Here is a 17,748-nt window from a genome sequence, read left to right as displayed (position 1 = left end):
AGACACCAGACACTTCCCGGAGCTGATGCTGGCCGCAGGGTCCCGGGGATCTGGGACTCAGAGGCTTCACTACCCCAGCAGGGTTCCTCCCCAGCCTGGGAGCGTGTGTAGAGGGCAGCCTTGGAGTGAGGAGCCGCCGCGATGGCTGCACAAGGACAGCGAGCAGAGCCAGGGCGCGGGGACCGAGAGATCCCACGTTCTTCCAAGCTAACGGTTTCCAATCGCCTCCCACCATCACCTCAGGGACCGTCCTCCGCGCTCCCGCCCGGTCCCCTTCACGCAGGACCTGTCCCGCAGCCTCCGCCCGCACAGCGTCGCCCCCCGCCCGCCCCGGGGTCTCGCATACGTCACTTCCGGCGCGCGCGCGCCCGCCCGCGAAGATTTCCAGGGGCCGAGGCCAAAGCCCGAGCCCGCGGAGTGCGGCTGCCGGGGGCGCGCAGGGAGGGCGGGCCGGGGAAGGGGGAGTGTCCGCTCTCCGCTCGCCGCCGTCGCCACCGCCACCGCCACCGCCACCCGCTGCCGGGGAGTTCGTTGAGCCCTGTCCCCAGGCCCCGCAGACCTTCCCGCCGGGCTCCGGCGTCGGGCTCACTCCTCGCTCTGACGGCTGCAGACGCGGAGTTGCATCGGACTGTGGAGCGAGCGGCGGGGACCGCCCTGCCCCCTTCGCCGCCCTGACCCCGTGCAGCCCTCGCCCCGGCCATGGGCAACGCGGCGACCGCCAAGAAGGGCAGCGAGGTGGAGAGCGGTGAGTCGAGGGCTGGGGCTGGGCCCCCGCGGGGCGGGGACGGTCCACGGCTGCACTCGGCGTCGGAGCCCCGAGGCCGCCGGCCCTGTCCAGGCCTAGCAGTGGCCGCCAGGGGCCCCGGAGCCGGCTTTCGGCCTCCTCCCCCCCCTCCCCCAGCTCCGGGTACGGGCCAAGCGCCCAGGGCCGGATGGAGGGAGCGAAGGCACAGCGGTCCCCGAGATGCCCTTTCCCACGGGAGCCGGGAGGACCGCACACACGCTGCAACAATTCCCCAAATATGGTCCGGGGAACGAAGTCCCAGTGTGTGATCGCACCCCTCGTTTCCCTCCCCAGCACTCTGACCCCCTCTTTGAGAGCCACAGGTAGTGTGCTCTGCCTAGATTGTCTGTTTTCCCTCCATCACCATCCAACCCCATCTTATCACAGGCTGCTAGCCTGGCTCTCTGCAGGTAAGGTGAATCCTGAGTCCTAGAGTTCTTTCATCTCTTAAGACTAGGAATGGGAACATAAACCAAACAGCAACTTTATCCGGTAGTTGGGAAAAAGCTAGGCAGATTTGCTTTTTTTTTTCTACACATGAAAGAAGCTGCTACTAGTAGTGCCTGTAAAACTTAAAGGTCTTTGGCAGTCAGAGTGCTTCCAGAGAGGGTAGACTTCTGAGATCTGAAAGTGCATTCAGCAGTTCACATCAAATAGCAACAAAAGTCATAAAAACTGAATTTCTATGTGTCTGTATGGTTTTGTATATAAATACACGTATAATAGAATGGATTTTGAAAGAAAATGGTTTGCCTTTGTAAGGTTCGTATTAGATTTTAAAATTCAGATGACTAAATAACAGTATCTGTTATTTATTATACCACTAGAAGTAAATGACATCTCAGCACTTGAAGTGAACCTGGTAATTTATTCTAGTTTATGTAATAGTATCTTGTCATGTTTCTGTTTGTAAGAGAAGGATTAGACTAACTTTATAATTTATCTGGAAGAAGATAGCTTTTTCTTTCTATATGAATGAAGTAGAATTGACTTAGAAAGATTCGGCTATTAATTTTGTGCATTGTAAATAATGAGATTATGGTTTATGTTTCATCAATGAGGTTTAGATGTTAATTTTCAGGGGCTCCAGAAAAGTTTGATAATCTATCATACAAACTATTATTGACCACACTTTAGTATATGATAGTGGAGAGTTTAGAAAAACAATATAGAAGTAGAACTTATGTTACTTTTTAGATTGCACAAATATAGTAACCAACTGACAAAAGTACAAAGAACGTAGACACTATGAAGAATTATTTGTACCTGAAAATGGTCATTTTCCCTGTTAAATTTCTGTTAACTTAAAGATAAAACTTACGTTGTGTTACAAAAGTGTGGTTGGTAATTGAATCTTATCAGTGATTTTTGTTAGCAAGTGCTATCTTGTACAGTGTTTGTATTTTTAATAATGATAATATACTTTCTGTGATCTGTATATTCTGTTATTAAGTTACCAAACTTGTTTTCTTCTAGACAGTGCTAATTTTAAACTCACAATCTTGGAGTATTTGCAGAAAACAGTGGAAACTTCAAATGTTTACATAAACACATTTAAATTATTTTATGAATAAATTCTTTATGAAGTTTTAAATGTCAGTGACAGCCTAGTTAAGTATGTTTGCTAGCTTTTTATGTAAGATAATTTATGGAAACTGAAGGTCATCATAATAATTTGAAAAAATGTTGATAAGTGACAAAAGAAGATAGCAAATGATAAGGATCTTAGAGAAAGTCACTTGAAATATCATGTATTGATCAGTGCTTATAATTTCATTTTTAACAATGTTATCCAGTGTGTGTTGTTTTTCTACTGTAGAGAACAAAGAAATTATGTTTTAAAACTGTGAAAGAACAACTCTTATCATTACATATCTCTGTGTATTTTAAAAAATAATTACTCTTGAAATTTTGCTTTTACAAAATTTGAATGTAGTTATTTAGACTTCAGTTGATACATAGAATAAACTTTTAGAAATTAAGTGACTTTAGAGCTCATTCTGTGTAATCATTGTGTTTCAAAGCCTGACCTCTGAAGAAAGCTGGAGTTCAGGTCATAATATTAACAGTGACAGAGTTAGGCATACATCTGATGCCCTGGCTGCATTCTGTATCACTAAATCAGTTAATACATGTACTTTGAAAATATTTACCAACAATTTGGGTTTTGGTTGGGGATCCTGCAAGTAAAAGCTTAAAATTTTACTATCCAGTGTCAGAGAGAAGATGTACATACAACAGTTTGCTGAAAGGCAAAGTGTTAGTGCTAACATTATGATAGTGAAGTTAGAACTCTGGAAATTATCAGTAGGAAAATGTTTGATTTGAAAAGCTGGTTAAAGAATACCAAGTTAAGATTTGAGGTTTTGTTAGGGCCAAGCCTTACTCAGACAGGCAATTCTAGAGCTGAGTTGTAAAAATACTCCAGAAGAATGAAGTTAGACAGAAAGATAAATGAGAAGGATTTGGTTATTTTTTACTATCTGGTGCCTGTGTTGGATGCTATTAAAACCTTTCCTTCTAATCCACAGAATAAACATTTTCTGGGGTAAGACCCGAGAGCCAGGGAGACTCCATTCTCATTTCCACAGTTTCTGGAGTTAGCATTAACTTGGTTACCTGTTCTGTTGTAGTAATATATCTCAAAATTTAATGAAAGAATAACTGTTACCATTACAAACCTGTGTTTTTCAAAATTATTTTTGAAATGAATGCCTTTCAAAATTTGAATGTAGTTAATATACAGAAGCATAACCTTTAGAAATATAAGTGAGGATACAATTTTCTGAGACATTTGAAAACTATTGTCATCCAAGATTGTCTTACTTTGAATAAGCGCCTACCTTTTACTTACCCAGAGTCACCTACACAAAAAACAAATGCTACTTCTTTTAACCTGGAAGGGGTTTTTGTTTATTTCCTTTAAAAAAATTATTCTTATAGGCTGCCTATGGAGCTTCGTATTACACACTCATGGTGAGGGTGTTAAAGCCTGTGGGTGGAAAGTGTTGGTAAGGTGTTGCACATGACTGCAAGTGGTAAAACTACACCTTAGCCTAGTGGTTACATAGTGGTCTTTGAACGCCTTCCAAAGAGTATCTCTGTTTTGAGCACTTGAAGACCAGTAGAAATTGATCAAAGAAAGCTATTAGTAGATTGAGTCCAACAAAAATGCAAGTATCTTAACAACTAACATTTTTTGAGGACTAAGATGTTCTTCAAGCGCTTTGCATGCATAATTTTACATAATCTTTTCAATCATATGAAGTAGTTCATACTCCCTTTTATGATGAGGAAATAGAGGCTCAAAGAGCTCAAGTGACTTTTTAAGGTTTCTCAGCTAGTAAATCAAGGAGCAACACTTGAATATAGGCACCCTAATCCCAGAATGTGAAATCCTAACCACTGTGCTCATGTCTATGTATCCAGTGGAAAACCATACTCTAAGATATACAGAATAACTTAGACTTTGTTTCACTTTATTATCAGTTGTAGCATATCTTGGTTGCATTGTTTCAATAATGACTTTCTTTGGATGTAGTAAATATCTTAAATAAGACAGTTTTTTTTTTTCTGTACCACTCTCTGGATTCATTTTTATCATGTAGAATTTTCATTAAAATGAAATCTTTCATCTTAAATGAAAGATTAAATTACTTTGAAATCTTTTCAAATTTAATATGCTAAAGTATCAAATTGACCATATAGAATTAATTTTATACATTTTAAACCTTCATTATTGTTTTTTCTCATTTGTAGATGTATACCTTCCCTTCCTGTTAAATAACCAGCAAAAAAAAAATTTTAGTTGAACTTGTATTACCATTTTTAACACCCTTAGAATTTTGCCTTTTCCATGGTTTGAAACAGTGCTGTCCAGTCCAGCTTTCTGTGACATTGAAAATGTTCTCCATCTATGCTGTGCAGTGGAGCAGTGGAGTAGTGGAGAGCCTCTGCTAGCTCTAGAGCACTTGAAATGCGGCCACCGCTGCTGCAGAACTGAATGTTTAACTTCACGAATCTATTCAGTGTTCGGTATGTTGAACAATGCAGATTTAGAACATAGCTGTCTTTGAACATAACAAAAATCCCAACCTTTTCTTCTGTATCATGGTTATTTGTAGATCCTAACAGTATGTATAGATCAACAATTCTGGATTTATGTTTTTTTACAACTTATTTCTTCAGTAGTATTTCTTCGAAATATAAACTTACTAAGTTATAATAATTTGCTTATAATTTAGAGTTGACCATAAAGTTAAATTGTTTTTTGGACAGTGCTAGAATTCAAATTTTGTAGTTTTTAATATTGAATCTCAGTGTTTATACTTTTATTGAAAAATTTTTCATGGAGTTAAATGTTGGTTAGGAACAAATTTAATGACCTCCTATCTTTCTTATGTCTTTGAACCTTTAATGTGTCATACTTGTTTTTAAAGGACAATCAATTGCAAGTATTTGTTCCAATTCAATAGATTTGGGAATAGTCTTCTTTGGGTTAAGAAGAGTCAAAATAGTTATTCAATTTTGATGGTAAATGCATATGATCTCATCTCATTCCATGATTTTGTGATTCTTTTTGTGCAGACTATCTATTGTATAAAATCAACTCATATTCAAAAATCATTTGTCCTATTCTGCTCAGGGTCCTCCACTTATGATATAGACAGATTGCTGTTCTTTATTGCTGGCAGCAGATAATTAAGAGGCATGAAAGCCATCTTAGAAAAGTGAACCGTGGCTGCGTGGCAGAAGCAGCACTTGGAAAGACTATAGGTAAGCCAGGATAGCTAGTAAGATTCTGTCAGACAACTAAGAGTTAATCATAATTAATTTCAATATTCCATTGAATTAATGAAATAAACCAATTAGTACAATTATGAAATTATATATCTAGGTAGACATCAGTAAATGTTAGCAGACATGTGATTGAATTTCCTTAGATGAGTAAATCTTAAATATTTAATGAAAAAATGTCAAGTAGAAAAATGTGGAATTTATGGGAGGTAAATATATGTAGGTGAGTACCATATTATTTTGAGTATTTAATCTTTCTTTTGAAAATACTCCTTCAAGAGTTTTCTATAAGCCAGGCATGGTGGTTCACACTTGTAATCCCAGCACTTATGAGGCTGAAACAGGAGGATTGAAACTTGCAGTCTAGCCTTGTGAGCTATAGTGAGACCTGAAGCCCTGTCTGGAGATGGGGGAAAATGAGAGTATTCTTCATAATTTTTTTCTTTGTTGCTTCATTCATTTACTCAGTACACATAGTTGAGCTAATATGTGACAGAATATATGTAGGACTATAAGAATAAAGATTGAAGAGGACCTAGTACTTGCACCAGTATATTTATATTCCAAAAAAGAAAAAAGTGAAGAAACACACAAAAACAAATAATTTCATAAAAGTTCTGTGGGGGAACCAATGTAAAAAAGTAGTCATTTCCCTTGGAATAGGGAGGATGAGGTTCAAGAAGAACTTCAAAAAGTAGATGAGTCCTGAATGGAACTTTGACCATGGAAAATGTTTGCCAGAGGAAAGGGTATTTTGAGTAGAGGGAGCACAGATAAACGAAGATCCAGATTAGTAAAACAGCATGACTTATTCAGAATGATGAAGTAAATGTCCATATTGACTTAATGATAGAATGTGAAGTTGGTGGTAGAAAGAAGAGAGAGTATATAATGAAAGACGAGACAGAAGAAATGGACAGAGGCCCACATTATGGAAAATGTTTGAAGTTTTCCCTGTACACACCATAGAGCTACTGTAGACTTTGAAATCAGGGAGAGACGTGAGAAATTGGGTTTTAAGGAGATTAGTTTAAGGGCAATGTGAAGATAAATGACTTTGGAGTAAATGGAATAGAGGCAAAAGAAGACTGTAGTAATTTGGGTGAGGACTTTGAGAGTGAGAACCAAGATTAGAAGTAGGGATGGAGAATAGGATCTGAAATGAGAAATTTGTAAAATAAAAATGAGCACACTGTATCTTATATAGGGAATGAAGAAAAGGAGGAATTGGGGAAGACATTGAGGTTTTTAGCTTCAATGTCTTGGTGGATGGGTTGTGATGTCAGTAATAGGGCTAGCAAGTACATTCAGGGCAGAACAGATGTGGTGAGGGGGAAAAGCATACTGAACTCAGAAAGCTTGTAACATTTCTGAGAAATAATATCTGACTGGTTGTTGTATTATGAATTGTCTATTCTCCCAGCCTTGAGGGGGAAATGACCTTGGATGGTCAAGGGACCTTATTTGCATTGTACTCTTTTCAAGGCCAGCTGTTTAGTCACTAGAGAAAGTATCACTACTGGCTCAAGTAATATCGTAAGTTAGAGGCCCTGAGTTCAAATCCCAGTACTGCCAAAAGAGGAAGTAACAGTAAAACCTTGATCTATACTGGGTTCAAACAATAAATAAATTGAACTAATTATTCATCACTTATGTTTAAAAGTAAAAGCATCTGCTTCATAAATTCTGATCGTGTTTTTAGTAATTTTTATTAGTAATTTTAAAAGCTAGATAATTTTAATACTTTAAATTTTATAGCTCTTTGAACTCCCCATAGCTTCGAAAAGAATCCTCAGTATTCCTATGGTAGGTCTTTTCTCACCAATATTGAGGTTTACTACTACTATGCAAATAATATTTCCCCTTGAAATGGGGATAGAGTTTAAATTGATTTTAATGTGATCTTAGTATATGGGATGGGGTATAATGATTTATTTTCATGTAGCTCATAGTCTAGTTAAAGATTTGGATAAGTAAAAGCATAATTGTGAGAATCTTACAGGAAGTAAAGGTTGCTTTCCAGGAGATCATTTTTCATTTTTCTATTACAATGTAAATTAGATTCAGTAATGCTGTATTATCCAAGCAGATGATTTCATGAATCAAATTTGGGATTCTGTTAAAGACAGAAATGCACTAATTGAATTGATGAACTAGCACAGTTAAAATTAGTTCTGCCTTAAGAAAACCCAGTGTAGATGCCATATCTTTTATTTGGCTTGCTATAACAAGGTGTAAGTCCCAGCTTTTATGACCATAGTTTAATGATGTTTTCACTATTGCCTGCAATTCCTATATTGACTCTTTGGTAACTTCTGAAACTTTTATTTTCTTATCAGGTGACTGTTGAATCTAAACCTTTAAGTCTGTGGCAAACCTTCCTTTCCATATGGACTTTATCCTTAAACAATTAAAGAGGCGATCTTGCGGTTTGGCTCAGTTATGATACTACTTGGTAAAATAAGTATTTTATTTCGATATTGCATTCTTCTTGAGTAGATTACCATATAGCATAGGAGGCTATTATTATATGCAAGTTACAAATTTAGAGAACATGTTAGTACAGATATTACTTAGCTTTTATGTGGAGTGGCTATGCTGATAATTTAGTTCCCTGAATCCCAACTGATTTTAACGTCTCCAAACTCAGCTCGCTTCCTGGTTGAGAGAAATCATAAAGGATTAAAATGGCTAAAAAATATGTTTCACTTTGGGTTATAGTTTTAGGGTAATTAAATAGTCATAATTCAATTCAGAATGATAGAAAACATTATTTGTCATTCATTCAGTCCTTGGGTCATTATCACTTATTCTCAATCACTTACTGAGTGCCTTCTTTATACCGGCACTGTGCTAACTGATACATGCAAATAAAAATAAATACTTGATTGTTGTACTCTAACCCAGAAACAGATTATACTATGATAAGGCATATAATGATGCATACATGCCTGAGACTGACACTAGGGTGAAGGTGCAGCATAGTTTATATGGAAATAAGTACAGACTTTCTGAAATAGACTAAAAATGACTGAAATAAAAACTTATTTTGACTTCATTTTGGAAATGTTTATATCTGTAATTGTAGCATTTATGCTACATTGTTTTCCCAGCCCTTTACTCCACCACACAGTGTGCTGTAGCTAAGCAGAAATAGTATTTACAGTCTTTGGTATTTTTAATCTCCAGAATGAGGCACAGTTCTTAAATAATGCTGTGGTGGAAATTAAAATCATGGATAGTTAAATGGATAAAAAACTTCAACCCTTTCTTAAAAGTGTTTATCACACCCTAACCTCCCCCGACCCGCCACCCTGTTGGAGGAACTTTCTCTGTAATGCATTGACTATTTGGGAATAATAACTGATTTACCTGATAAGAAGATAACTCTCCCCCCCCCTTATTTTTTCTTTTGGAACATAATAGTTTAAAATTTATATATCAACATTTCACTTTAAATTGGGGGAGAAGATTGGTGTTAGGCAGTAGGAAGCCATTGAATTAGGAAAAACTGTTTTGCTTCTTACCTTTTGAAAAGTCCATCATTTGAGCCCTGCATCATTCAAATGTACCACTGTGTTCCCTATTGCTGTCATTTATCAAACTCTTGCTCACTTATCTTTCATCGAAAACCTTAGCACCAGGCTTGCAATCTTCTACTGCACTCCAGGGCCTGCATTCATCTTGGGTGGTTTTAAATTCTATATGCATGACCTATCCTTCATCATTGCATCTCAGCTCTTTGACCATGTTGCCTCGATTCACCTTCTCTACACTTCTTTGACTCTAACAGTCTCTTGGTTACTTTTCTTTATGGTTGGATTTAACCTTGTTCTGTTACTCATACAATTTTGGTATAGGAAACAAACATTTTAATGACTCTTTACTGTACAAAAAGGTATCAGTGACCCAAAACTCCCCAAATTTTCCTCCCAGTGGTTCCTATGACAATAACAGTGAGGAATGTAGTGGATGTAGAATGGGAAGGAAGAAACTTTTTGTTGTTGGAACCTACTTTATATATTATGTTAAGTAGAATTGTGAGATAATGTTAGTAATATTTTTAAATAAAAATGTATTATATACATGGAAAAGTAGTGAAAGACACTAACTTATAGGTTAATGAACTTGATAAAGTAAATATTCATGTAGAATATCATCCATACCAACAAATAGAGTATTATTGATACCCCAAAAGTTCCTTCCTGCTTTGCCCAGTTATTACTAGATTTTAAAAATGCAGTATCACATCATGTTTTCTTTTGTGTCTAGCATCTTTCACTCAAAATACTGTGTAATTTATCCACGTTTTGTGTTAGAAGTAGTTCATTAATTCTTACAGATATATCACATATCATTACACAAGTATAGGAAAATATATTTTTCTGTTTTATTGATGGAAATTTGGGTTGTTTTCAGTTTAATGTTCTTATAAATAATATTATTAATATTCTTATACTTGATTTTTGGTAACTATATGTATACTTTGATGACTATATTCTATATATATACTCACACACGTATGTATTCTGTGTGTTTGTGTGTGTGTATGAGAGAGAGAGAGAGAGAGAGAGAGAGAGAGAAATTGAATTTGTTGCTTTGGTAAATGCTGCTGTTTCAGAATGGTGGAACCTGTTTCCAGCCAGCAGTGCTTCAGGGTTTTAGTTGCTCCATATCCTTCCCAAAATTAGTGTTCATCAAATTTCTGATTGTACCCATTCTGGTCAATATGTCCTGATGTTAACTTGTACATCCTTGATGACTGATAGTTTTGATTACATTTCATACCTGTGTAGGCCATTGAATATCCTTTTTTTTTTTAAAGTATACTCAATTATCCTCTCTTCCTTTTTAGTATTATTTTTAAAGTTGATATGTACAAGTCTTATCATGGATACACATTCTTTTTAGAAATGGGCACTACAAATATCTTGAATGATAACTTTTAAAAATTTCTTAAAAGTTGATCCTGTCTGATAATTTTTGTGAACTACAATTTATAAATCATTTTCTTTATGATTTATGAGTTTTGTAATGCCTTTAAGAAGTTCTTACTACCTCACAGTAGTAAAAGTACCTATGTTATATTTAGAAATTTTATTGTTTCTCCTTTCATATTTAGAAGGATGGTCTGTTTGGAATTGAGGGGTGTGTGTGTGTGTGTGTGTGTGTGTGTGTGTGTGTGTGTGTGTGTTGTGAGGTAGGAGTCTTTATATCAATATTCATTTGATACATTGCCATTTATTGAGAAAAAAATCACTCGTACTGTAATGATATCTTTGTTATCAAATGGCTGAATATGTATTGTTTCTTTCTATGCTTTTCCATTGGCCTGTCTATTTTACTGTCACTTCAAAACTTTGTTAATTCATGTAGGTTTATAATAAGTACTAGTATGAGTCCTAAAACTTTGTTCTTTAAAATGATGTAGACAGGGAAGATTGCAAATTACTGACAATTACCACAACCCCAAGTCCTCACAAACCTGAAAGAAAATCTCAGGTTTGTGGCTGCATGGTGGTGAAGTTACTTTGCTTTTAAAAAAAAAAAAAAGAGAGAGAGAGAGAGAGTGATAGCATAAGAACAGACTGTAGCTAGAGAGATCAACCTGTAAATAAGCCTCTAAAAGCACAAATCCATTTCAAGTACATGGGAGCCAACAGGGACCTACTCCATTTCAGGCTACTACCAGGGTTTTGTTAGTTGGCTTTTTAAAAATTTTTTTTCCTGTCCTGACCTGAATTGCCTCCTGTTTAAAAGGACCACACGGCATGCTGAACAATGAAATGCAGGACTAAGAGCCTTGCCCAAGCCTCCCACACTGACCTGTGTTCCCTCCAGTACCAGAGAGGAGCACTCAAACCATTCAGGTGAACTAGCTGCTTTCAGTCCTGAGGGATACCACACAGTCCAGCTGACCATGTGTGAATCTGACTACCCCTACCCTAAGATAATTTTTGGCTAAGCAGACTGATTGAAGCTCCAGACCAGCCCAGTGGGGGAGATGTGGTGCCACATAGTGTAGTGTCTTTATCCAAAGGAGGGACAGGGAGTGAGCAGGCAATCATACAGGCCAGTTTAACTCATGGAAAACAATAATTCATCTGACCATCATCAAGAAACCTGGTGTGTAAATATCTCCCCAACAAAAATACCTTTGGCTAAGTGAGTCCACTTAGACCAGCCTGGTGGGGGAGGGGTGGTGCCCCTCAGCCCAGCATCTTTATCTGAAGGAGGGGCAGGCTAGAGCTCATCATTAAAGTCTTTATCCCCCAAAAAGGAGGACAAGTAGGTAAATAGATGCACTGGCCAGCTAGCTAGAGTTCTTAATCCACTGCCCAACCCAGCAGTGTATGCATACACACAAGCAACAAGAGCTTTTTGCACCTCACTTCTCAAATGAATCATCAACCTGGAGGCCAAGGTGGAAAAAGGGAAAAAGAAAAAAAATAAAAAGCTCTTTGTGAACAAGCCAGAGTAGCAGTTGAATTTCCTGAACAAGGAAAGGTACAAGCTCTGAAAGTGGCAGAGTGCTTTCTAACCCACTAGATGTGCTCAGAAAACCCACATCCAACCCACAACAACTTTCTCACACACATAGGGCTTCCCCACCTTAACTGCAGCAGCTGCCTTAATCTTGAGCCCCCGCTTCCCACTTCAGGTTATGCTTGGGCAATCCAGGGCCCTCAGGAAACATGAGTAAATAGAACAGGATAACTGCAAACAAAAACCTGAGGATCCAGGTTTGGAGGGCATCTAGTGTACTGATAAAGCACAGAAGATATGCACTATTTTCAACAAGGAAGAAATTTAGACTTAAAAAATTTGATTTTGTTGTTAAAGTTTTAATTCGTCAGCCCTCCTATTTTGCCAGTATTTTCTCCCTTGCTTTTCATTTCTTCCATCCTTCTTCTTTTTTTTTTTTTTAACTCACCTTTCCTATTATTTACTAGGCATTCAACTAGTGGTTTATTCTACCTCCTTCTTATATTACTCTCAACCTTTCTATCATGCTGCATTCCATAAGAGCAGAGTCTTCTCCACAACACCTGAACTATATTTCTACACACTAGAATCTTATTTACCTGCAGCCCTCACACGTCACACTCCTTCTCCCTCCTCCCCATCTTCCTTATCTTCACCCCCATTATTTTTACTACTTAAGTGTTTCTATGCACACAAGCTTCATTTTTCTGATCCCCTTCTGTTTATAGATAATACTGCAAAGGTGTATTATACTTCATGCAAATATCTGGTTTGATGTTGCATTGGTGAATTTGTTATTGCTAAGTTATACCCTCAGGCCAGTGATAAAAAATGACACAGAAAACTAATAACCAGTCTTGCCAGAACATAGAATTTAATTAAAAGAAAAGACTTTTGGTGACTAAAACCCCCAATCAACTAATCAACTACAGATGAACAAATCTCAAAATAGAGGCATAAGAAATATGAAAAGGTACAGGAATATGATTCCTCACAAGGTCAACAGTCACAAAGGATCTGATGGATAGTGAAAGGGATGAAACTTCAGTTTCCAAACTCAAAAGAATGATGATAAGAATGATTAAGGAAACAAAAGAAACATACAAAAACCAGTCAGTGATATCATACAGAATATGAATAAACAGCTAAGTGAATTCAGTGAAATGCAGAGGAAAGTAAATGAAGTCAAAGAGGATACAAATGTCTGAATGAAGTTAAGGAAGACAGAAACAAACAGATAAATGAAATAAGGAACATAACATAAGACATAAAAGGGGAATTTAATAAAGATACAGAAAGTCTTTAAAAAGCAAGTCGAACCTCTAGGAATGAAAAGCTTCTTAAGTCAAATAAAAACTGCAATTGAAAGCCACTCCATCAGACTAAAACAAGTGTAAGATAGCATTTCAGGACTTGAAGACAAAGTAGATATAATTGAAAAAACAGAATAATCCATAGACAAAAGAATGAAGAAATACAAGTGTAATATGTAAGAACTCTGCAACTCCATTAAAAGACCAGATCTATTAATCATGGGCATTGATGAAAGAGAAGAGGTGCAAGCCATAGGCATAGAAAGCATATTCAACAAAATAATAGCACCACAAAACTCCCCAAATCTTGAGAAACGGATGCCCATTTAAATATAGGAGGGCTCAAGGATACCAAACAGACATGACCAAAATAGAACCTCTTGACCGTATGTTATAGTTAAAATATTAAGTACAGAGAACAAGGATAGAATATTTAAATCTTCAAGGGAGAAACATCAAATCGCCTATAACAGCAAACCTATCAGAAAAACAGATTTCTCAACAAAAACCTTACAAGCAGAGAGGGTATGGAATGAGGTATTTCAAGCATGAAAGAAAATAATTTCTAACCTAGATTATTCTACCCAGCAAAGCCATCCTTCAAATCAAAGGAAAAAACCTTGCATGATAAACAGAAACTAAAACAGTTTATGACCACTAAACCAACACTCCAAAAGATACTCAAAGGAATCTTACATACAGAAGATGAAGATAAACATTGCCATGGGAATAAATAAATCTCACAAAATGAGTAGATAAACAAATGAAGGACAGGAAGGATCAAACACACACACACACACAAAGCAATAAAATGGCAGAAATTACCACATAATTTTCAGTATTAACACTGAATGCTAACGGTTTGAATTCTGCCATCAGATGACATAGATTGATAAACTGGATAAAAAAGCAGGCTTGTTGATTTGTTGCCTACAAGAAACACATCTCACAAAAACAAACTTTGCCTTTATGAAATGAAAGGGTAGAAAAAGACTTTCCAAGTAAATGAACCCTAAAGACAGGCAGGAGTATCTGTACTAATGTATGATAAAGTAGACTTTAAACCCAAATTAGAAGAAACAAATAAGGTGACTCCATCCTAACAAAAGGAAAAAATACATCAAGAAGAAATAACAATTGTCAACTTACATGCACATAGTGTTGGCTCACCCAATTTCATTAAACACTACTGGACTTAAAAACACAAATAGACCTCAACACAATGACAATGGGAGACTTCAATAACTCCCTGTCATTAATAGATAAGTCATTCAGACAAAAAAAACAACAAAAAACCCTCAATTGAAGGACACCGTAGACCAAATGGACTTAACAGACATGTATAGAGTATTTCAACCAGCAGCAGCACAATACACATTTTTCTCAGCCCCTCATGGGACATTCTCCAAAATACATCATATTTTAAGGTACAAAGCAAGGCTTGACAAATATAAGAATATTGAAATGACTCCCTGTATCCCGTCCAGCCATAATGTGATAAAATTAGAGCTCAACAACAAAAGAAACTACAGAAAATATTCAAACACATTGAGACTGAACAACACATTGCTGAATGACCAGTGGGTCATTGAAGAGATAAGTGAGGAAATAAAAAAGTTCCTGGCATCTAATGAAAATGAAAGCACAGTCTACTAGAATTTATGAGATACAGCAAAGGCAATGCTAAGGTGAAAGTTTATAGCTATACATTGAAAACAGAGAGATTGCAAATAAATGACTCATGCAAGCTAAGCCCAAAATTAGTAGAAGAGAAATAGAGACCAAAAAGACTATGTAAAGAATCAGTGAATCAAAGTTGGTTCTGCAAAAAAAAAATTAAGATTGATAAACCCTTAGTAAATTTGAGTTAATTTTATTAAGGGGGATAGCACCACAGTACTTGAAATCCAGAGAATCACTTGGGAATATTTCAAAACCCTATACTGAAATAAACTGGAAAATCTAGAAGAAATGCATAAATTTCTAGATGCATTTGAACAACCAAAATTGAAACAAGAGGATAGGCTACCACCTAGCTAGATCTATAGCAAACAATGAAATTGAAGAAGTAATAGAGTCTCCCAACAAAGAAATACCCAGGACTTGATGGATTCACTACTGACCTACCAGACTTTTAAAGAAAAATTAATACCAACTTAACTTTTTTTCCATGAAATAGAAAGGGAAGGAACACTACCGAACTCCTTCTATGAAGCTAGGATTACACTCATTCCAAAACCCGACAAAGACGCAACAAAAAAGAATTATAGGTCTATCTCTTCAGTAAATATAGATGCAAAGTTTCTCTATAAAATACTGGAAACCAAATTCAACAACTCATGAAAAAGAGCATACGCTATGATCATTTTGGTTTTAGTCCAGGGATGCATGGATGGTTCAACATATGCAAACCAATAAATGTAATACAGCATGTAAACAGAAGCAAGGACAAAAATCGTCTGGTTATCTGAATAGATGCAGAAAAAAAATTCTTGACAGAATGTAACATTCTATCATGATAAAAGCTCTGAAGGAATGAAGAATAGAAGGAATGCACCTCAACATAATAAAATCTATGTATGACAGACTTACAGCCAACATCATATTAAATGGGGAAAAACTATTACCATTTTCTCTGTCAGGAAATAAGACAAGAGTGTCTACTCTCTCTGCTCTTATTCAACATAGCTTGGGAATTCTTAGCTGAAGGGGGAACTGTTTCCTGGTACTCCCTCCCTTGCTGGAGTGAGGTTTTCTCTCTTGCTCGTTGGTTATTACTGGACCTAACTGGGCTTAACTGGGGGCGACTGGAGATTTCAGAAGAGACACAGGGTAAGACAGGCAGATAGACAATGGAGTAGGTGTGCTGAGTGCTCAGGTGGAGATGTATAGCCCTCATTGCTTCTTTTCTCTCTCTGATTCTTTAAGGGCTTACTCCTTGCAGTTCTTTAAAACCTTGCTTCTAAAGCCTCCTTTAAAACCTCTTTCCTTAGGCTTGCACTGTCCCATGTTTGCTCTTAGCTTATCTTTAGCTTAATTTCTCTTAAAGTTTTTTGCCCCAGGCTTGCACTGTCCCATCTCTCTAACTCTCTCAGAGCCTTGGACTCAAACTTGCAAACAGCCTAGCCTACAATCTGCATATGCATAACTCTTAAAGTCTCGGTCCTTAGACTTGCACTGTGCACTGCCCCATGTTCTCTTTGGCTTTTCTTTAGCTTTAGCTTTCCTAAGGCCTATATATAAAGTTCTTCCTTAGCTTTTCTGAAGCCTATGTTAAAGATCTTGATGCAGACTTTCTATCAACCCCTCTTTGGCCGTTATTTTCCCTTCAGCAATTTCCCTTTAGTAATTCTTTTCCCTTCAGTAATTTTTCCCTTCAACAATTCTTTTCCCTTCCAAAACCTTCCTGCACCAAAAAGCCCAAAGTAAAAGCTTCTTCCCCAAAGCAAAAGCAAAATGTCCAAAAAGCAAAAAGTCAAGCATAAAGCCCGTCTTCCTCCTTCAAGGGTCTTTTATAAACAGCAGCAAACAGGGCAGAGCAGGGGAGGGGCGTGACACTGCAACAGGAGAAACCTGTGTTCCTGCTTCTCCGAACACAATTTAGGAGACGCAGCTGTTCTGCCTTTCCCTGCTGAGCCTATCTCAGCCTATAGGTAAAAGCAATTAACTGCATCTCGCCTTGCTTGTGTCCAGTCCTCATAGACTTTAATCTGCTCCCCACATCTTCCTGTTTTTATTTTTTTTAATGCTCCCAATGAAACCCATTCTCCAATTCCAAGGAGTTGTTTTGAAACTTCTTGTATGCCAGGGCTGTTAGGATCTAGACTCTCAAGCACAAGGTAAAACCTCTCTATGAGCTGCCTGTAGGGTAGCCTGTAGGGGATGCTTCCCAAGAGCAGAAGTCTCTTGGCCTGTGAGATGGACCCCGCATGCATGGGTCTGAGCATCCTCCTGACCCTCCTTCATCTGACACTGAATCACAATCTTTGGACTGAACTTTACTTTTAAGGTGGGGCTGATGGCCCAGTGCTTCCACTGCCCACAGCAAACTGCCTCTCACACTTCTGTATGACTGCTTTAAGTGTGAGTCCCATTTCCCAGCTAAGCTACCCAGGAGGAAAATATTTTACTTCTTACTTCTGCAGTTCTACTGTATTTCTTTTACCGCTCTACCATAAGTCTCTACCGTATTCTATTGTATAATTTCTGCTTTATAATTATTCTACCATAAAACACTCAATTCTACTGTATCTACCTTATAATTCTTAATTCCTAATTCTTAAGTCTTCTACCTTATGAGTCTTAACATAGCTTTTTAAAGCCTATACATAGGGTTTCCAAAGTTTTTACACTCTCCCTCTCACTTTG

At 37.5% G+C, this 17,748-nt stretch overlaps 1 protein-coding gene across 1 annotated transcript in view; it reads left to right on the top strand.

Moving 5' to 3' along the window:
* Nucleotides 1-571: 571 nt before the first annotated feature.
* Nucleotides 572-17,748, top strand: part of Prkacb (protein kinase cAMP-activated catalytic subunit beta) — a 117,384-nt gene continuing 100,207 nt past the window's right edge. The window contains exon 1 of the mRNA XM_074079602.1: nucleotides 572-745. Within this exon, the coding sequence (XP_073935703.1) occupies nucleotides 700-745 (46 nt within the window). The 5' untranslated portion in view covers nucleotides 572-699. The remainder of the gene's footprint in view (nucleotides 746-17,748) is intronic.

The sequence above is a fragment of the Castor canadensis genome, chromosome 7 (genome assembly GCF_047511655.1).
Source record: "Castor canadensis chromosome 7, mCasCan1.hap1v2, whole genome shotgun sequence".
NCBI classification, from domain to species: Eukaryota; Metazoa; Chordata; class Mammalia; order Rodentia; family Castoridae; genus Castor; species Castor canadensis.
The sequence above is the reverse complement of the archived record's forward strand: the minus strand, read 5'-3'. Positions and strand labels throughout refer to the sequence as shown.